The 22,728-nt window shown below is 41.9% G+C and overlaps 1 protein-coding gene across 1 annotated transcript in view; it reads left to right on the forward strand.

Annotated features, from left to right (window-relative positions):
* LOC109919248 (plexin-A4-like) overlaps positions 1-22,728 on the forward strand; it is a 503,825-nt gene that overhangs the window by 149,965 nt on the left and 331,132 nt on the right. The window contains exons 7-8 of the mRNA XM_048609992.1: positions 4,530-4,644; positions 22,054-22,254. Coding sequence (XP_048465949.1) covers positions 4,530-4,644; positions 22,054-22,254 — 316 coding nt within the window. The remainder of the gene's footprint in view (positions 1-4,529; positions 4,645-22,053; positions 22,255-22,728) is intronic.

Consider the following 22,728-nt stretch of genomic DNA (forward strand, 5'->3'; position numbering starts at 1 on the left):
GTGTCTTTTCCCTAGGGTAGGGGATTTCAAAACAAGGGGGTATATTTTTAAGATGACAAGAGAAAGATTTAAAAAAGGAATGAGGGGCAACTTTTATATGCAGAGAATGATTCTTGTTTGGAATAACTTCCAGAGGACGTGGTGGATGCGGGCACAATTATAATGTTTAAAAGACATTGGATAAGTAAATGGATAAGAAATGTTTGGAAGAATATGGGCCAAATGCAGCCAAATGGGACTAATTTAGTTTGGGATTATGGTCGGCATGGACTAGTTGGACCGAAGGGTCTGTTTCTGTGCTGTATGACTCTATGACAACCTGCTCATGATTTTGAAAACTTCTGTTCAATTTCCTCTCAACGTTCTGTAAAGAGAACAGCCCCGGCATCGCCAATCTACCCAGCTAACTTAAATTGCTCCTTCCCGAGAACCAAATCTTTTGCAACCTCACATCCTTTCTCAAGTATGGTGCCCAGAATTAGACTCCAGTTGAGGCCAAACCAATGTTTTATAAAACTTCACCATACCTTGCTTTGTTCTAGTTGTCTATTTACGAAATCCAGGACCATGTATTGTGTTCAGTTCTGGTCACCTAATTACAGGAAAGATGTGGAAGCTTTAGAGAGGGTGCAGAGGAGATTTACCAGAATGCTGCCTGGACTGGAGGGCAGGTCTTATGAGGAAAGGTTGAGGGAGCTAGGGCCTTTTTCATTGGAGCAAAGAAGCATGAGAGGTGACTTGATAGAGGTGTACAAGATGATGAGAGGCATAGATAGAGTGGATAGCCAGAGACTTTTTTCCAGGGCAGAAATAACTATTACAAGAGGGCATAATTTTAAGGTGATTGGAGGAAGGTATAGGGGAGATGTCAGAGGTAGGTTCTTCACACAGAGAGTGATGGGTGTGTGGAATGTGCTGTCGGCAGTGGTAGTGGAGTCAGATACTTTAGAGACTTTTAAGCGACTCTTGGATAGGCACGTGGAGGATAGTAAAATGTAGGGTATGCAGAGTAGTTTGATCTTAGTAGGATAAGAGGATGACACAGCATCGTGGGCTGAAGGGCCTGTACTGTGCTGTATTGTTCTATGTTCTGTATGCTTTATAGTACTCCCTCAAAACACTGTGCCACCTGCAATGATTTGTGCACACAAAACCTTCTGTTTCTTACTTCTGCTTCCTTTTGGACCAGAAATGTGATTGTGGCATTGAGCAAATTGGTAGAACTATGGGCTGACTTGTTCCCTAGTCCTGATCGTTTCCATCATCAGGTCTTAAAAGAAGTGGGTGTTGAGACAGTCGATGCATTGGTTTTAATTTTCCAAAATTCAGGGAGGGATCCATTCGATTTGAAATTAATGAACATAACTGCTTTATTCAAAAACAAAAGGAAGGAGCCAGAAAACAGGAACCTCCAGGCCAATTGGCTTAACTTCTATCATAGAGAAGATGTTAGAACCTACTATTTAAGAAATTACAGCAAGACATTTACATCATTTCAAGATAATCAGGCAGAGCTAACAAGGTTTTTGAAAGAGAAATTGTATTGAAACAATTTATACTAGTTCTTTGAGAACATAATGTGCTGTGGATAAAGTGGTAGATACACAATACTTAAATTTCCAAAAGGCATTTGCTAAGATGCCAAAGCAAAGGTTAATGCAGAAAATAAGAGCCCATGATGTAGGGGTTTCATATTGGCATGGACAGAAGATTGGCTCACAAATAGGAAACAGAGAGTAGACATAAATGGATCAGTTGGTCATTGGCAAGATTAACAAGTAATATGCCGGGACCTTGACTTTTTACATAAATGACTTGGATGACGGAGCCAAAGATGCAGCTGCCAAATGTACTGATGACTCAAAGTCAGATAGGAAAGTAAGTTGTGAAGAGGGCAAAACAGATTACAGAAAGATATAGAAAGGCTAAGTAAATGGGCAAAGATCTGGCAAATCGGCCACAAGGTGGAAAAATGTGAAATCGACCATTTTGACAGGAAAAGTTTTTAAAAAGCATTTTATTTAAATGGTGAGAGATTGCACAGCTTTGAGATGTAGAGGCATGTGGGAAGCACAAAAGGTTAGTGTACTGATCAGCAAAAATTTAGGAAAGCAAATCGAGTGTTGTTAGTTTTTTGGGGAATTGAATACAAAAATAGGGAGGCTATGCTCCACTGACACAGGGCACTGGTGAGATCATATCTGAAGGACTGTGTAATGTATGGATCACCTTATTTAAGGAAGTATATAAATGTGTCTGAGATGATAATGGATCAGAATCTGATTTATTTGATGTAAGAGGCAGCGCTTTGCTTTCGAGCAACAAATGGGTTTTTGTTATATTTTAATCATTGAATCACTGTATCATGTAGTACAGCACAGAATGAGACCATTCAGGGCATCATGCCCATGTCAGCTTTCCCTGCTTTCTCCCCAGATGCCTACAATCATTGTTTTCACTTTAACTATTTACTCAATTCCCTTTTGAAAGCTACTACTTTCACTATCCTATCAGGGAATGTGCTCCAGATCCTAACCACTTTAAAAAAAAACTTTTCTTTATCCCACCTCTGATTCTTGTGCCAACCACCTTAAATCTGTGCTCTCGTGCTATTAGCCATTCAGCCATTTGAAACTGTTTCTCTTTGTTTAGTAAATGTAAATCCTTCATGATTTTAAATGCATCCACCAAATCTCCTTCTAGGCTTCTCTGTTATGTGGAGAATGCCTCCAACTTCAAAGTGAGAGGGGGCAAATTTAAGGGCCAAGTGCAGGAAATATTTTACACGCTGAGGTTGGTGGGTGCCTGGAACACACTGCCTGCCAGAAGCAGGCACGTTAGCAACATTTAAGGCTTATCCTGATAGACACATGAACAGAAAGCGAAATGAGAGATAGAAACCACGCATTGGCAATAATACTGGGTCAAAATACGGATTAGAACTGGTGCTGGCTTGGTCAGCTAAAGGACCTGACTCTGTGCTGTATCGAATTGTATTGTATTGTATAACTTCTCTGGTGCGGACCTCATCTAAAGTAGAGAGGTCCTTTAAATTTTAATTAGTATTGTGAAGTTCTTGAGATGGGAATGCTTATAGATATTTCCTAACCAGCCTGTTCAAAGATGTTATTACACAGCTCTGGAGCAGGTAGAGTTTGAACCCAAGTTTCCTGGCTGTGAGATAGGGACACTACCACTGCACCACAAGAACCCCATTCAGAAACACATATATACTTAGCCTGTGATATTTAGAATTGGGATGACACAAGCGATTGGGAGTTGGGTCTTTTATTACCTTTTCCCACTTGACTCCCTTTGCTGGTACATGTGTGTATGGAAGCATCAAGTGGATAAAGTGCTCAACAAAATTTTCAACGTGGTACAAGACTGGAAATTGTTGAATTCAATGGACAGTTTGCAAGACAGGAAGAAGTTGTGCAGTCCATCAAGCCTGTTCTTTGAAGAGTAGTTATGTCTACTCCAACAGCCTCTTTTATTAATTATCTGTAACCTCATAAATTCCTCATTCTTGTCTAATTCTCTATGGAATCAGCTTCCGGCAACTTATCAAACAGAGCATTCCAGATGTCAATGATTCTCTCAGTGAAGAACACTCTCCTCATTTCCCCTCTTGATCTGACGCTGATTACTTTAAATTTATGACTTCTGGTGAACTATCCACTTGCCAGAATGAATAGATTTTCTCCTTCTGCTCTGTCAAAAGCTCTCATAGTTTGAGAGTGGGTTGGAATGTTAATCAGAGTTTAACTTCTATTTGCTGAGGGAGTGCACTGTATTTGTGACCTTTGACTTTGCAGCCAGCAGAAACCAGCTTGAATAACTAGGTTGTCTCTGGACCTCTTGAAGTGTGAAAGCTTAAAGTTTTGATTTAGCTATAGTCAGGTTCTCATTATCTAGAATTAGCCTGAATATTTATACAAAGTCAGAAGTCACACGACATCAGGTTATAATCCAACAGATTGTTTGAAATCACTAGGCGGTGCCCCAGTGGTATTATCACTGGACTGTTAATCCAGAAACCCAGGCAGTGTTCTGGGGAGCTGGGTTCGAATCCTGCCATGGCAGATGGTGGAATTTGAATTCAATAAATATCTGGAATTAAGAGTCTGATGATGACTATGAATCCATTGTTGATTGTCGGAAAAACCCATCTGGTTCACTAATGCCCTTTGGGGAAGGAAACTGCCGTCCTTACCTGGTCTGGCCTACATGTGACTACAGATCCACAACAATGTGGTTGACTCATAACTGCCCTCTGGGCAGTTAGGGATGGGCAATAAATGCTGCCTAGCCAGTGATGCCCTCATCTCGTGAATGAATAAAGAAAAAAAAACAAGCTTTTGGAGTGCTGCTCCTTCGTCAGGTAACCTGTTGGACTATAACCTGGTGTCATGTGACTTCTGACTTTGTCCACCCCCGTCCAACATCGGCACCTCCACATCATGAATATTTGTAGATTGTGCAATCTGCTATGAAGCGTCACCTGATTGTGTATTTTGTCAAACCAGGTGCCTGTCCTGTGTGAACAGTCCCTATCGATGCCATTGGTGCAAATATCGACACATGTGTACACACGACCCAAGGACATGCTCCTTCCAGGAAGGGAGGGTCAATGTTTCAGAGGTAAGGACATTTCCCATCTTTTTTCACTCTTCTCACCCATGCAGCTGGCTGAAACAACTTGGCTTTGACAGACCAAAAGTTATAAGCACACAAGAATGGGAAGTTGAGATGAGGATAATTGACATATTCCAATTTGTCCTGCAACCTTTCTCCATGCAAGTAATAGTTTCAGGTTTGGCCAGTTGACATTTTCAAGATGGAGATTCATTTAGTTAGGTGAACATAGTGGGTAAATGGAGTTGAGACAGAGATCATCCATGATCTAATTGGATCTTGGAACAGGTTCTTGGGGCCTGAAAAGCTGTGTCTTGTTAGAATGTTCCTTACCGTTTGATTTTGGCTCATTCACAGTTTTGGTGACAGAGAATTCACCCAGCACTGTGAAGGTCATGACTTTGAGAACATTGGATGGAAGGCCAGAGCTGGAAGTCTCCAGCAATAAGTAGCATTGAAATATATTGATCTGTCAGTTGCATGTGGCATTTGGATAAAATGTGACAATTAAAGCAGATAATCTAGACTGATGCTTCAGAACTCTACCAAGGAGGCATTGTCAAAGATCTTTGGGCTGAAATATTAAACTGAGATCTGAACTGTGTAAAAGACAACAAAGAACTGTGAATGCTGGAGCTCTGAAACTAAAACAGAAAGTGCTATTCAAACTCAGCAGACCCCCCTGGCAGCATCTATAGAGAGAGGAACAGCCAAGGTTTTGAGTCCAGTGGCGCATTGTCAGAACTGCTTCATCATTTGTTTGATGCAAGGTCACTGGACTTGGAACATTGGCTCTGCTTTTCCCTCTAAAGATGCTGTTGGACCTGTTGAGCTTGTCCAGCTCTTTCTGTGCTCGTTTCTGAATTGCACATTCTGTTGATTCAGTTGGAGATTCTATTCATTCACAGGATGAGGGCATCGCTGGCTAGGCCAGCATTTATTGCCCATCCCTAATGACCCAGAATGCAGTTAAGAACCAACCACATTGCTGTGGGTCTGAAACCACATGTAGGTCGTTACTGGGTAAGGATAGCAGTTCCCTTCCCTAAAGGACATTATGAATCAGATGGATTTTTTTGACAATCAACAATATATTCATGTTCATTATCGGACTCTTCATTCCAGATTTTTATTGAATTCAAATCCATCTGGATTTGAACCTGGGTCCCCAAAATATTGCCTGGGTCTCTGGATTAATTGTGATAATAGCATGAGGCCATCACCTCTGAATCTGATTAAGGATTCCTATCCCACTGTTCTCCCAGGATTTCAAACAATATCACAACCCTCCATCAACAGCACCAGAAATCCAATGAAGTCCTTTTTTAAAAACTTTACTGTTTATGGGAGGAGCAGGAAAGCTGATGTTTCGGGTCTAGACCCTTCTTCAGAAATTTCTGAAGAAGGGTCTAGACCTGAAACGTCAGCTTTCCTGCTTCTCTGATGCTGCTTGGCCTGCTGTATTCATCCAGCTGTACACCTTGTCACCTCAGATTCTCCAGCATCGGCAGTTCCTACTATCTCTGTAACTGTTTATGGGAATATTGCAATCATTATTGGATGTGAATGTCTCAGACATGTCTTGGAGGAATTCTTTCCCTCTTTGCTCATCACCTTCTCTTATAACTCTGAAACAAGGCAGGTGTACACAACATTGTACTCTCGGCCAGTACACCTCTCTGTTGAGCCTGTTTTGTGATTGATTGCATGCTGTGTGACAATAGAAATATATCGACAAATAAGTTTTGCTCCCTTATTTTCAGTCCTTATTATAATCACAATGGTGTTTGGCTGACTACATTGCTCAGTGAGCAGTTTTAAGTTCTGTAGCCCCAGTAACCCAGCCCTACTCATTTCTCATTGTCGCATGATAAAGAGGCTGGAAACAAATGTAGAAATGTCATTTGAACTAAAGGACACTGGCCTAGATTTTGCTCTCAGAGACAAGTCTAGGGCTTTCACCATTCTCCTTGTTGAAAACTGCCTGAAGGCAGGCTTATCAGTCGAGATTTCTATTAATTTGTGCCCTATTCAGCAAATCCCTCCTACCACAGGGCATCCAATGGAGTACAGGAGGTGATTTACATTTTTAAGACGATGTAACCTTATCTGTGATTTTTTTATTAACTATTTTTCTAATCAACCTGTTCAGAGATGTTATTACACACCTCTGAAGCTGGTGGGACTCAAATGTGCGCCTCCTACTGCAGGGTTAAAGACACTACCGCTGTGGTATAAGAGGGCCTAATATTCCCCATCAGAGAAAATAGTCTCTATTTATGCTATTGAACCTTTACAGCACTTTGCTTAGATCGCCACTCAATGTTCAACACTCAGGGGAATGACTAAGCTTACGTAACCCCTCTGGTACAGTTTGACCCTCTCACCCAGGTATTTTTCTGGAGAATCTGCACTACACCCATCCCAGTGTTTCCTTCGTGAGGTAAACCACTCAGAAGTGCCTTTGTTTTTCACAACTGTCAGAAACTCTGACAAATGGAAAAATTGCAATGTTCTGTTTTATTTTGTTTTGCAAAGGCTCTGCAGGGACCCTACAGATATGATTTAGAACCTTTGTATGTACTTAGATGTGATTTTTATGAATAAAGTAGAATTTAAATAAAAACACCTCAGAACTGAGGCTACCAAGCACAGTCTGTCCAAAGCTTTGCACAATTGCAGCATTACATCCCTCCCTTTATATCACTATCTCCATGAGGTATGGGCTAGCATTATTTTACCCTTTTTGGTTCCTTCGCTAGCTTGAATACATTTGCATACTTGTAATTTAGTTTTGAGCCATCCAAATCATGGCCACTCTCTTTTTTGTTTCTGAGGGAGATAAATTTTTGCGGGGTCTTTAAATATTCTTGCTTTTACAAGGAAATATGAAAACACATTTTTGCTTTGAGGATTTGATGATGGAGGAGGTTAGAATGTTATCTGACCTTGGGCGAATTTAAACTGCAGCTGTTTGCAGCAAGATAGTTTTGGTTTTGAGGTCAAATTGTGTAGACCTAGACTCTGGGTTGAATCTGCAGGGATGTTAATCAAATTCCCTGATGAAATTACTGTTGGCCTGCTCCATTTTGACATAACAAGGATTGGGAACCCTCTGTGATTGCACTGGAGTCACCAGCAATGAAAAATTAATCCAGGGAAAAAGAAAACGTGTGCTATTTTGTTTTCTGCTTTCATTTCTTAGTTTTAAAAATATTGGAAACAGCAGAGAAAGGCTGTTTGAATGACAGCCGTATTTGCCCAGTTAAAAGCATTCTTGCTTGCCAATTGGCTGGGTGAGAGTAACGTTGCCAAGATTGATATGTTGGTCAACCAATGGCAGGAGCAGGAGGGTGGGTCAGTTGGTTGCTGGGAATTTTGTGAAGAAATCGCCAGGCAGATGTCCAACAACAGTTCATAATCTAGGTGTTAGTTTAACCGGAAGCCTGTGGTGAGAACATCTTTAGATCTACCCAGAATTAATTGTGACTAGCTAGAAGACTGGGAATGCTACCACATGTTTGTTTATATTTGTTGATGGGATGTGGGTGTCACTGTCTAGTCCAGCATTTATTGCCAATCACTAATTACCCACAGGGCAGCTTAAGGTCAACCACATTGTTGTCACATGTAGTTCAGATGAGATAAGGATGGCATGCTCTTGATCAGTGTCAAAGTTTTCTCATTTTCTTGCTCTTTCGACTTGCAATGTTATTTCAATACACTCCTGTCTGGTCACCCTTTTTCTATCCCATACGTTCAAGGTCAACCAAAGGTCTGCAACCCATTTCTTAACTCACACCACAGAATCATAGAGTTATGGTGCAGAAGGTGACCATTTTGCTCATCGTATTACAATGGCTGTCTGAGCATTTAAACCTAGAGCCAATCTCCTGCAATTTCCCCCAACCCTGCATATTGTTTCTATTTAACTCATTTTCTAATGCCATCTGGAATGTCTTGTTTGAAACTGCCTCCACTGCACTGTCAAGCAGATCTTCTTTATCTAACTACTCGCTATGTGAACTTTTTTCTCACCAAGAGTCAATGCATCTTGAAAACAAAGCCCAGTGACTCCTGGATGCAGTGACCTACGTTGGCTCCCGGTCAAACAACACCTTGATTTTAAAGATCTCATCCTTGTTTTCAAATCCATCTGGGGCCAAGTCATAGAATTCCAACGGTGCAGAAAGGGGCCATTTGGCCCATCAGGGTTTGCATGGGGAAATTTAGCATGGCCAATCCACCTAACCTGCACATCTTTGGACTATGGGAGGAAACTGGAGCACCCAGAGGAAACTCATGCAGACACAGGGAGAACGTGCAAATTCCACATAGACAGTCACTGGAGGCTGGAATTAAACCCCAGGTCCCTGGCGATGTAAGGGACCAGTGCCGACCATTGATCCACTGTGCTACCCTTTTGTGATCTCTTCCAGCCTCACAACTTTCCACACTGTTTATGTTCCCCTCCTTCTGACCTTTTGTGCCTCCCTGATTTAACTCAGCTCCAACATTGTCAACCCCTCACGACACCTCTCCAACTCACTTTCCCCGTTTAAGCCCTTACTTTAAATTTACTTTTTTGACTAAGCCTTTGGTAATCGGACCTCATATCTTTTTTTTCTTTGCACGGTGCTATACTTTGTTCTGTACTGCTCCGGTGAAATCCCTTGGGCAATTTTATTACACTGGAGCTGCAATATAAGTATGTATTGTTGTTTTGGTATTTATTAAGAGGCTGGGAATGAAACAAGAAGCTGAGCAGTTAATAAGATCACCGTTCTGGACATTGTGTCTGGGAACCTTTGGACCACTGGCATAAATAAATAAAAAATAAACAGGAAATGTAGACTTCCTGTGATAGGGCAATGACTGGTTGGAGACAGATTTGCAGAGTTTAGCTTCAAAGATGACAAGAATCTGTTCGGAAATGATGCATTTGTATTAAAAGAAAATACGTAACTTTATTTTTTTCTTGACAGTGACAGGGATGCGATAAAAGCGCTTTGTTTATACATTGTCACTTGGACAACTAATGTGCTGTTTACTTATTGATGGGCAGTTCTTCATATTTGGTGGAAAAGACAAGAAGGATTTTGCCAGTAGCATTCGGAAAGCCATCTTAATTAAGAAAAAACATGTCAACAATTCCCACGATTTTTGGCCAACAAATGAAGGATAGGGAACTGAGCCAAACAAGTCAGGAAGAGCCCAGGTCTGATCCTGCCTCCAGTCTGATCTTAACCAGGATTTTAATTGATCCATTCTTGGGAATCATTGGTGAGGCTGGCATTTCATGCCAACCTCCAAATGCACTTGTCACCATGTTGCTGGGCTTTCTTCCTGATCTGTGCCATTAAAATGCATCCATGGTGGTGTTCGGGGGGTGAGTTTCCAGAGTTGTGACTCAGTAACGATGAAGCAACAACCAACATATTTCCAAGGCAGGATGGCGTTTGGTGGTGTTCTTATCCAACCCTTATCCTTGGTCTTCTGGCTGGTGCAAGTTATGGTTGGCGGGGGACACTGCTAAAGAATCCTTGGCAAATATCTGGAGTTAAGAGTGATGACCCTGTACAGTGTAGAATAAAGAAGGGACCAAGGCATATACGTCTATTGTCAAATAATGGGAGTAATATTACACATGAAAATTATGCATTTTGGCCAGGTTATGGATGGTGACTTGCACCTTCATAAAAATATATACCTAATGGTGAGAGATTTTGTTTAGAAATACATATGGAAGTTGGTGATTTTAGTAGATAACATCAATATGTTCCAAGTCAGGGTAGCATGTGACTTGGAAGTGGTGGTGTTCCCCACATGCCTGTTGCTATTCTCCTTCAAGATGCTAGCGGCCGTGGGTTTGGGAGGAGGTGACAATTGAGAGATGAAGTTGGCTTCAGCATCTGAGGGTGAGGTGGAGGTGTAGGTCAGCCAAGTGAGCAGATTGGGATGGAAAATCAGACCAGATTCTTACACCTGATGAATAACTACTGCTCCCTACCGCAATGTGCATATTGGTACGTTCAGTGAAGAAATAGTCAAATCTTTTCTGTGAAGCCCCAAGTTCCAATAGCTTTCCAAGGTAACAGAACATTCAGAAAGCCCGTGGATTCTGTCTTGGTTACAAAGCTATAACATTATTGCCCAGGACCCCTGCTCCATATTTCAGCTGAATGAAGCTACATGTTGACGCCACAGCCCTGTTGAATGTTTTGGGATGAGGTATCAGCAACAGATTGCACTTACCTTGTGTCCTTGAGATAGAAGGATTCAGAGAAGGCGAACTTTAGCCAGTTGTCATTTAAGACGAGGGCAGCACCTTTCAGCCTGAGCAGAAATAAAGTCTATAATCAGTCGTTCCTACAATGACTGTTTTGCTTGAGCTTTCCATCAGTAAGCTGTAGTGATTGACAAACCTAATTAATACACATGGGTTTTGTATCTGAACTGGAGACAGTAATAAGGTTATTGTTCATTCAAAGATGTTAGTGCAGTCTGACTATTCAATAGCTTTGGATCTTCTTTCTGCTATTTTGGGAATCTGCCCACATTTGAGCAGAGATTGAAATATGAAACAAGTTAAATTAAACTGCAGACCAGCAGCAGGTAGCGTAATGTGTATTAGTGATTCTCCCTGAAAGTGTTTAGTTATCCCAGGGCCCAATAAAGCCCTAAGTTCTGTGGTAGCTATACCAAGAACGTTAGAAGTAGTTTGGTCAAGTTGTGTTTAACTGAGATTATTTAATTAGAATTAGGAATCTTACTATGTCAGCATTATAGTTGAAGTTTTGAATCCTGAACAATAGACACAGTGATTTGACAAGAGATTTTTCTCATAGGAGGTGGCTATCTTTCTTCCCACTTGTTTGCCCTCAGTGAAGTCCAAACCTGGGGTGTTGGTGCACAATCCATGCAGTGGGGAAAGACCACCACCTAAGGTCTTTCTGCCACTGCAAAACAAGAGTCTGTTCAGTTATCCGACTCACCCATTGCCTCAATGTATGTAAATAGTGTCTTGCATGAATAAGAAATGCCTTTGGTTTTTGCAACTGCAAGGAATATCAAATTCCAATGTTTATTTTTCTTGATACGCAAAGACAGCACAGAACTGCTTTAGTACCTGTGAACATAGATAAAGATTTTTTTTATGAATTGAAGTATATTTTTGAAATTAAAAGTCTATGTGTTTTCCTAAATTAAGTTTTGTATTAGGACAGTGCAAATGCCCAGGTTTAGATTTGACGTCTCATCTCGTCAGAGCTTATGAAAAATCAAATGAGCATTTTTGCAAATGGAATACAGGAATAGAAATGGGCCATTTGGCTCCTCGATCCTGTTTACCCACAGAGGTAAATAATGGTTGATTGGAATTGTAATAGAACATTCCATGTTTCCACTGCCCTTTAAGATTAAAGAGGAAGTCACACGACAGCAGGTGAACTTCACCTAATGAAGGAACATTGCTACGAAAGCTTGTGTGATTTCAAATAAACCTATTAGACTATAACCTGGTGCCGCGTGACTTCTGACATTGTCCTCCCCAGTCCAACACTGGCACCTCCACATCAAGATTAAAACTGGACAGTGACAATCAGGGAAAAGGCTAACACCACTTGTGTTTGGAGCGTGACTTCGGTGTTGTGCTAAAAAGACATAAAAGATTATCCAGCACACCCAACTGGTCCAGAAATGCCTTTCAGGGAACTTTCCTTATCTGGTGTGTAACTCCATTTCCACTGCACCTGACTGATTCTCTAAAGCAGCACAGTTAGTTCTAAGTACAGTCACTTCGAGATGGCCTTATGCTGCTTTGTCAGGGCAGCTGAGGGTGATGGGAAATAAATATGTCTTTGCTGGTTCGTATTTTGTTTTAATTCTTGTGATAACCAAGGCCAGTGAGGCGTCCAGTAGCTCCGAAAATACTTGCATTTGGCAAACATCTGCTTAATCTGTGACATCCCTTTGCTGATTAGGAAACATAATATATTCATTCAATAAGCAAGACTCCTTGTGTGCTGCTCACTGCCTTATCATACATTATTAATGCTCAGAAAACCTTGAGTCTGAGGACTGAATGGGTCAGATACGAAAAGCCTTGAAATTTCAGACATTTTTTATTCCCCACAGTTTTCTTCAGTAGGCCCACTGTAACAGCAGTTACAGTGCTTCTCTCTCTGAGATTTGCCTTTTGTGTACTCTTTTCTTGGTCTTTGACCCTAGCAGATGCTCGATAATAACATTGAAGACTTTGGCTCAGCCTCATATCTAAACAAAAGAAAACTGGGAGGTCTGTGACCTCCTTGCATTTCCTTTGTAATCACTTCTAACGTTTCAAGTTATGTATTTTGTGATAAATGTGAGTAAGGCTGGTTGTGTTAGGCAGGCAATCACAGCCTATTCGTGGTGCCTGTGAAATGGGCCCAGTACCATAAGTTCCAGGGGCAAGCCATTATAAGCTTTTATAAGCTCACCTGTAACCTTGGGCTGAGATCTTGAATGTAATACAAGGAAGCTGTATGTTGTTACAGGAGCTGTCCCTTGTCTTTGACAGGCCTTGCCTCAGGTCATGGATCATAGAATCCCTACAGTGTGGGAACAGGCCCTTCAGCCCAACAAGTCCACACCGACCCTCAGAGCACCCCACCCAGACCTATCCCCCAAAAACCCACCTAATCTACACATCCCTGAACACTACTGGCAATTTAGCATGGCCAATCCACCTAGCCTGCATATCTTTGGATTGCAGGAGGAAACTGGAGCACCCGGAGGAAACCCACACAGACCCGGGGAGAATGTGCAAACTCTACACAGGTAGTCGCCCGAGGCTGGAATCGAACCCAGGTCTCTGGTGCTGCGAGGCAGCAGTGCTAACCACTGAGCCACCGTGCCACCCATTCAGGTGGATGTTAAAGATCTTAGGACATCATTTGAAGAATGGGGGTATTTCCCTGATATCCTGATCGACATTCACCCCTCAACCAATTCAAATGATTTGATTACTTTAATGCATTGCTGTTTTTTGGTGCTTGTTGGTACAAATTATCACCACACTTACAAAAGCCATTGGCTATAAAAACATTGGAATGTCCAAAGTCATGAAAGGATTGTTAACGAGAAACATTGTTGTTAACCAATCATAAATGCTTTTTTAACTAATTTCGGAGTCATTATACCGACCTATCAGATGCCAAGGCAAGTATAGTTGCTGAATTGATGTCACTTGTACCAATCATGTTCCAATGGTTATACAGAACAGGGACAATGCCCTGTCGTCAGTGAGTTAGGTGTAGCGTAGGGCAACAACTTGTGATGCTTCACTGGGCTAAGGAATGAAATAACTCCTACTGGCTGGGTGGAAATCTCTCTTTCAGACTTAGCTTTGATGCCCAGTACCTGGATAATCTGTAGCCTTTCTGTCTTCAGGGGTTTGAGGGGTGACCTTATGGAGGTTTATAAAATCGTGAGGGGCATGGATGAGGTGAATTGCCAAAGTCTTTTTTTCAGGACAGGGAAGTCCAAAACAAGAGGGCATAAGTTTAAGGTGAGAGGGGAAAGACTTAAAAGGGACCTAAGGGGCAATTTTCACGCAGAGGTTGGTGCATGTTTGGCATGAGCTGCCAGAGGAATTGTGGAGGCTGATACAATTGCAACATTTAAAAGGTATCTGGATGGGTATATGGTTAAAAAAGGTTTGCAGGGATATGGGCCAAATGCTGGCAAAGGTGACTAGATTAATTTAGGATACCTGGTCAGCATGGATGAATTAGATTGAAGGGTCTGTTTCTGTGCTGTCCATCTCTATGACTGTATATTTCCTTTACTCATTCATGGGATGAGGGCATCACTGGCCAAGCACATTTATTGTCCATCCCTAATTGTCCAGAGGGCAGTTATGAGTCAACCACATTGCTGTGGGTCTGGACTCACATGTAGGCCAGACCAGGTAAGGATGGCAGTTTTCTTCCCTAAAGGACGTTAGTGATCCAGACGGGGTTTTCAGACAATTGACAATGGATTCAATTTGTATCATGTGATGTGGCATTGAGGGGGAGGATCAACCTCCTTGAGATGATATATCAGTGCAGTGGGCGAGTCAACACTTTTGGGATGAGGTTGGGAAAGGAAGGAAATTGTCAAGAGAGAATCCTCCTCTCCCTTGACCCCAGTATTAATAAACAGAAGAAGGAATGGAATTATAACCCGCAAAATATGCATAGATTGAGGTTGCGTGCATTTTAAAAATTCCAAACCCAAGTCCAACCTTTCAAGTTCTGGATTTGACTAGGCTATCCATTTGTCCAAGGTTTAGAGTATTCTCTCCACTGTTTGGTATCGGATGTTTTGATGTCTGGCATTCTCACTCACAAAGGTTGTCCTGATGGGTGATGATGTTGTCTCTGTGCACTGTCATGCCATTTCTCCTGCCGTATTATATGGTTTGGTGTCCATTATTCTTGACCCCTGGTTTGACAGAGATGGGACATTGCTATATTGACGCTGGTTGTCAATTGAAATATTAGGAGGCGTGTCGCTTCTGATATAAATGTAATAATAGCCAGCTGTGTTTTCAGGTCAGCTCAAGGTAAATGAGGACTTATTCAGGAAGAAAGTAGTGGACCAGAAGGACCAAGTATGTTTCTCCCATTAAGGTCCATTATTCCTTGACATTGGACTATACTGGTTCCCATCAAGCACCCCATTTCCGCCACAGTCCTTCCACAAGCCCTCCTCTGAGGTTCCCTACCTCAGGAAGCAGCCTTCTCCTGATAGGGCTGATTTCCAGCGCTCAAGCACCTCAGAGCTGGAAAGCCGCAGGTTCAAATCCCACTCCCAGACTTGGTAGCCACAGGTGGAGTGTTCATGCAGCTCAAAACAGGTTGTCAGTCGGTCTGCTCGATTCTTCCAACTCTCAGCGTCATTCTCTGCAGGCGTAAAATGTGTGAAAGTTTACCCCAACAATAGGCCGATTCCCAACCAAAGGGGACAAAAGATAGTAACGCTTGGAAATTAACATGCTGCCCATGCTGGGGCTGATTTGGACACAGAGTTTTACTGGGTTTTCCTGTGGGCTGTGTGATTTCTGTTTTACAAAGTAAAACAGACTCCGTCCAACAGCATATACACCTGCCCAAAACCTCTGCTCCCCTGCCTCCTCCTCAGAAAAGCACCCTGGGCCAGAGACATTCCTGTGTGTTATAAGGATTTTAGATTGTAGATGAGTGAAGGACGTTTATGTGCCTTAATGAAGGCCCGATAATCACTAAATCTAATGTAACAACTCTTTGGAAATCAGCTTTAGTCGACACTGCAATAAAACAAGCCAGTGCTCAATTATTCTGCAGTTTATTCTCCTCTCAGGATCTGTAAGTCTAATTCCCTCTGGAATCCATCAACATGTAACTGACCCACTAGCCATAAAAAGGAATGAGTATTGCAGTAAGCTTGGGCACTAAAGGGACGACGATCAGTGTTTAGGCATAGTATTGATATGCCTTTTAAATTAATGATCCAAATAAGGTAACTGAAGTCAGAGAATGGGTAAACACGGCAGAATTACCACCAGAGTCAAATGTTGAAGTCGTTTGCTGGTGTCAAATAATTACTTCCATCCTGTCCATCTCTCCCACTTTGTTTCAAATCTCAAATGTGAAGGGATTTTCCTCATTAGGTTTTATTGTCCATCAAGATCAGATAGGGCAAGTATGGGCTCCATGACCCTAGGTGATTGCTGTGTGTTATCGGAGAGGAAATTCTCAGAAGTATTCCCCCCCACCATCATCCCCTGAAATTGACTGCAGTGTTGTCTTCCTTCAGATTTTGTCTCCTCATCAACAATCTTCATCTGTGATTTGGGAGCTTGAGCCTCGTGGTCCCCCCTTTTTTCACATGTTCACTTTCTAATACTGGGAGATTAAACCTTTCCTGTTTAGGGCATTGATTGCCAGCATTATACACTCCCAGGTCCAGTACTCATTATTCATTGTGGCAATATCTGGCATTTATCCATCTTTTGACTTCTCGTACCTTAGATGGGTTTCTAATTTATAAGGCATATCAACATTATTCCTAACCAGTGATTGTTGCCCCTTGTAGTTGCTGAGATGCAGAGAAAATAAAGACTTGCAAATAGACTGCTCCTCTGATGACTCAAAGCATCAAAAGCCAAATAAGGGTAGTCACTGAGGCAAGGCAGGAAATGGGAAAGTCAACCTGCTATACCCGCATAGACTCAACATTGTCACTCAATAGCTCCAACTGTATTGCTATATCTTGAACTAATGAAATGTCTCAAGATACTTTGTGTTAAGGATCAAAATTTAATACCAAGTTAATGCATGGAGGTATTAGAACAGATTAGCAAAACATGGTCGAACCATCTGGTTTTGAATAGGATATTAACAGAGGGGAGAAAGACAGAGATGTTAAGGAACAGAGTTCCATAGCTTAGAATCTATGCAGCTGAAGATCTAACCACCAATGTGGGATGATCAAAATTGGGTTGCACAAGAGACTGCTTTGAGTAGAGCACAGAAATCTGGGAACATCATGGGGCTGCAGGAGGCTATAGAGATAGTGAGGGGAGAGGGTTTTCTCTGTCACCACCGGTTTTCGATACTGTGATGCTTTGATTGATACCCATCTTATAATTCTAGTAAATAAAAATTTGACAAGCCTACTTTGCAATGAAGGTACCATCCCTTTAAACTATTCATGCAGAGTTCCCACTGCCATGGTCTGAACAGATGTTTCTTTAATGTAGATGAATGTACACTGATTCATACTGGAACAGTGAGCAGCAGATGTGTGTGCATGATGAAGGGCCATCCATTAGCAGTGAAAGGGAAGGGAGAACTTTGGGGTGTGATTATTGATCATTCACTTTAAAGTGCCAGTAGATGTGAAATTGTTGTAATTTCAAGTAAAAGCGAAGGAAAAACAAGTCTTCATCTCAAGGGCATTTGACTGCACAGGGAAGGAAGATAGCTTGAGCTTGAATGGATTATTGGTGAAACAACCTTTGGAATATAATACGTGCCTCAGAGTTGTGCACTGTCTTTGACCTGATAATGTCCCCAGTCCTTCACTGGAATTATCAACCTAATCCCCATAACGGGTGTGCCATTACTACCAGGCCCTGAAGTTCAAGTTGAAGGCCTTTCATCACTACATCTCAGGTTAACTAGGGCTGCACAATCAATATAATCTTGTCTTTGTTGCCTACTGTCCAAGAACAACTTTTAAGTTTATTTTTTAATGTCTATATATATCTTTCAGATGACATGAAACTTGTGTGAATTGTAAACTGTGAGGAGGATGGTATAGAACTCCAAAAGGACATGGACCTGTTAAAGGAGTGGCTGGATAGGTGACATGACAGATGGGGTTCAAGGCTGAGAAATGTGGGTGATGCATTTTGGTCAGAAGAATATTGAAGGACAATATAAAGTAGGGTGGGCGGGTGTATATATTTCTAAAGGGGCTGCAGAAGCCGAGGGACCTGGACGCATATGTGCACAGATCACTAATGGTGGCAGGTCAGATGGAGAGTTAATAAAGTATCCAGTGTCCTCACCTTTATTAAGGGGGACATAAGTGGACAATTGCAAGGACGTGATGTTGAACTTGCATAAGACACTTGTTGGACCTCAGTTGGAGTATTGTGTACAGTTGTGGGCATCACATTATAGGCAGGATGTGAACACTTTGGAGAGAGTCCAAAAGCGATTTACAAGGATGGTTCCAAGGATAAGAAATTTCACTGATGAGGATAGATTGAAGAAGTTGGGACTGTTCTCTTTGGAGAGAAGAAGGCTGGTAGGTGATTGGATAGAGGTTTTCATAATGATGAGTGGGCTGTGTAGATTAGATAGGGAGAAACTGTTCACACTTGTAAAAGAAACAAGAATGAGAGGGCACAGATTTAAAGTGATGTGCTAAAGAACCGGGGTGATGTGAGAAAAAGCCTTTTTTTAAAACACAGCGAATAGTTAGGGTATGGGATATGCTGCATGAAGTGAGGTGCAGGCAGGTTCACTGGATGATTACTTCGATAGAAATGATGATCAAGGTTATGGGAATAAAACAGGAGATTGTTACCAGGCAATGATGCTCTTTTGAAGTGCCGATGCAAGCACAATGAACTGAATGGTATCTTTCAGTGCTGTGACAATTCTGTGATTCTATACTTTGGGATGACTGCCTTTCAAAAGGTGGACTTCAAAGGAAAAATCTAAACTGCAAAGAGAGACCACAAAAAGTAGATTGAAGGAACTCAGATCATGGAAAATGCTCAGAAGAATTGACCAGACTATCAGATGTGGAATTCTATTTTTTTATTTAGCTAAGCCTCTCTCCCTTCCTGTAGCCTCCTCATTGTCTGAGCATTGCTGATCATGGCTCAATGTTACCATGGTATCACTGTGAGGCAGTAGATGAGGTCAGCTCAAAGAACTCCACCTATCTGGGGACTAAGCTCATGCGCTTGGTGTTATACAAACTGGCCCTACCTTTTGTTAAGCAGGTGATATCAACCGATGGAATTGTATTACTTGTGGGAGGGTACCCTGGGGCTTGAACCTGAAGGTTTCTGAGTCAGTGTCGGGAGTGTAGCTGTTGAATCTTACATATTAAAAGCTGGAAATCTGAAAGTAAAAGGTCGCATGCAGCATCTGTCATCTGAGAGATAGGCAAAGGTTTTAGATGAAGAGCTAAACTGGACTTCAGGCTTCCTTGAGCCATTTCACAGAGCTTCCTTACACCGACAATAGAGATAACCTCCTGAAGGTAGATTACAATCCTGATCGTGGGGTGAAAGACTGGTGCGCTAATCACCTTTACCACCCAGTCCCCTCTTAATACCAGCTTCACTGGAGCAAAATATCTCCTTTGGGGCCGAGGCTGCAGAATAATAATAAAATGACTCGCTTTATCTTGCTGCCTTGTAAACCGTTTTATTACCACAACATTTCCCTGGCTGCCTTTGTCCTTGTACATTCAGGAGAGAAGAAAATGAAACAAATTTTAATGAAAGGGAATTTAAAAAAAACAGATGAGAAGAATCCAATGGATTTACAGATATGTTGAGCCGTAGCAATGTGTGTTAACCAGCCTGACCTTAGAAAAAACCTTGATCTATATATAAAACATATGAGAGATAAAAATGGTTTTTGTAAATTTTATTTTCCATCTGTCTTACAGGGTCACTGTGTGAACCCAGTGGAAGGAATAAAGTCTCATTAAATTTCAATTACTTAAAAAGACAGGCATGTGAAGCTGATAAAACCTAACGTTGTGTATAGTTGTCAGTTCCTCATTCGGGCTCTTCAGACTTATCTGTGATGGTCTTTTCTCTCTGTTCTTAGCCTTTTCATATGCAAAGTGGGCCCCATCTTTGGGAAAGTGAAGAATTTAGTCAAGCTAATGAACTTCAAGTCATGTCTTATCGGGACACTTATTTTCCAACATAATTTGCTCGAAGTAGCCATGAGACAAAATGCATTCAAGCATTTGATTTTCAAAAAGTGTTCTTTCATATCACAGCTGCTCTCTTGCTTTGAGTTTGTCATATGTTACTGTGTGCCCCCATTAGCTACAACGGGGAGAGTGGCCTGATTTGTCCTGCCAGGGTCAGTCCTCGGGGAACATGTTGAGTTGCACGGATTTAGCCATCTCCTTTCTTAAATTTATTTTCGCTATGGAGGTATTATGTTGGACTGTCCAAACAGTTCATAGCTCCCTAGTAAAATTAGGAACACAAGACTGGAATAGCCGCTTTGTTGCGTGACTAGATTCGAAAGCCATGAGTGAACTACAAAGGGGTTTTTCACCATGGCAATGGCCCTGCTAGCCAACAGTTGCTTTTAATTAGATGTTGTTTTAAAAGTGAGAAGTTAAGATTTATTTATCTTTTTTCTTCCCCCCTCTGTTTTTAACCCTTGCTTCTACATCACCCTATCTACTCCATGAGGGTATATCTCCCGCCACTGGTAGCATTGTGGAACAGTTTCCTTTACAACTGTTAATGCCACCTGTGGTTGGAGGGTGTCATTACAGGGACACAATTTAGCAGAAGCAATGTCTCTTACAGAGGTGAACATTGGAACACTTTATGGTAGGAGCTGCCATTCTTGTGTCACCATTGGCCGTGAAGTATAATTACTACATGTCAGATCTAAATAGACAGCTTGCAATACAAACAACAATATTTTGTATTTATATTGCCCCCTAATGTAATGAAACATCCTTAGGGTCTTCCCAGGAATGTTATCAGTCAGAATTTAACACTGAGCCATGTAATGAGATAGTAAGAACTGCAGATGCTGGAGTCAGAGATAACACAGTATGGAGCTGGAGGAACACAGCAGGCCAGGCAGCATCAGAGGACCTGGAGAGTTGACATTTTGAGTCGGGACTCTTCTTCAGAAATTTCCTGCTCCTCTGACGCTGCCTGGCTTGCTGTGTTCCTCCAGCTCCACACTGCGTTATCGCCAAGTAATGAGATATGTGGAGTGGATGACCAAAAGCTTGGTCAGCCGGACAGGATTTAAGGGACTCCATAAAGGAGGAAATTTTGTTCATGAAGGCGAAGAGGTTTAAGGCTTTGGCAGCTGAAGGCAGAGTCACGAATTGTGGGGCAATTAAATTCAAGGATGCTCAGGCAAAATTAAATTTGCAAAACTTGAAGATCTCAGAAGGTTGGAGGGGCTGGAGAATGTTACAGAGATGGGGAGGAGCAAGATCATAGACTAATTTGAGAACTAACAGGAGAATTTTGAAACCATGGTGTTGTTTAATCAGGAGCAAATTCTTCTCCTTTGTGGTTCCCATTCCTCTAGGGAAGGAGATAGTTGTATTGGAGGTAGTACAGCATAGGTTTGCTAACTTGCTCCCCAGAACGAGGGAGTTGTCTAATAATGAGAGGCTGAGTAAATTGAGCCTACTTTTTGAAGAATGAGAGGCGATCTCATTGAAACACACCTGATGCTGAAGAGGCTTGAAAGATGCTAAGAAATTGTTTCCAGTGGTCAGTGAATCTAAAACACAGGGAGGTACAGACTTAGGATCGAGGAGTTGACAGCAGTTCTGAGGAAAGGTCACCGCACCCGAAATATTAACTCTGTTTTTTTCTTCACAGATGCTGCCAGACCTGCTGAGCTTTTCCAGCAACTTCTGTTTTTGTTCCTGATTTACAGCATCCGCAGTTCTTTCGGAATTCTCTTTCATTCTGTTCTAGAAACCCAGTCTCCACTGCCATCACCAAAGGAAAATGAAGTTTTACCTACTCCCTGAGTGACTGCATCTTCTCTTTTCCTCCATAATTGCATTGTGGGCCTGGGCCCTGACCTAAGAAGATGTTTATTATGACAATCGTATCATCTTGAACTTTCCCTTGCCTTTCCTTTCCAGGACTGTCCACAGCTGCTCGCTGCCGAGAAAGTCCTGGTGCCTGTTGGAGTGGTGAAGCCCATTACCCTAAAGTCAAAAAACCTTCCACAGCCACAGTCAGGCCAGCGAGGTTACGAATGTATCCTGAACATCCATGGGGTGGAGCAGCGGGTTCCAGCCCTGCGATTCAACAGCTCCAGTGTACAGTGTCAGAACACATCGGTAAGTAGTATTTTGTTGTCATTCCAGTTGGAACTGAGTAGCAGCCTACTTGCCTTTGAGCCAACAGATCTGTGCCTGACTCCAGGAATTACAGCACATAATTTAGGCCTACACTCACAGCATCCCAGTGTGGTATGGAGTAAGTTTGATGAGATGTTGAACCAAGGCCACACACCCCTTTGTAAGTGGAGAAAATATCTGCAAACATCCCTTACCATCAGCAATTTACATTAAATTGAATTAAGAATGTGCCATGGACAACTGGTCTTTATCTCCTTTAAAGGACAAGCCCCAGTTGAACACTGTGTCCTGGCAGATGAATAACACATTATTCTTCCTTTATTCCTATGTTTATAAAGCAAAGTAATCTCCTACACTTAGATTACAAGGTGTAGAGCTGGATGAACACAGCAGGCCAAGCAGCATCAGAGGAGCAGGAAGGCTGATGTTTCGGGCCTAGACCCTTCTTCAGAA

Source organism: Rhincodon typus, chromosome 22 (assembly GCF_021869965.1).
Source record: "Rhincodon typus isolate 14 chromosome 22, sRhiTyp1.1, whole genome shotgun sequence".
NCBI lineage: Eukaryota > Metazoa > Chordata > Chondrichthyes > Orectolobiformes > Rhincodontidae > Rhincodon > Rhincodon typus.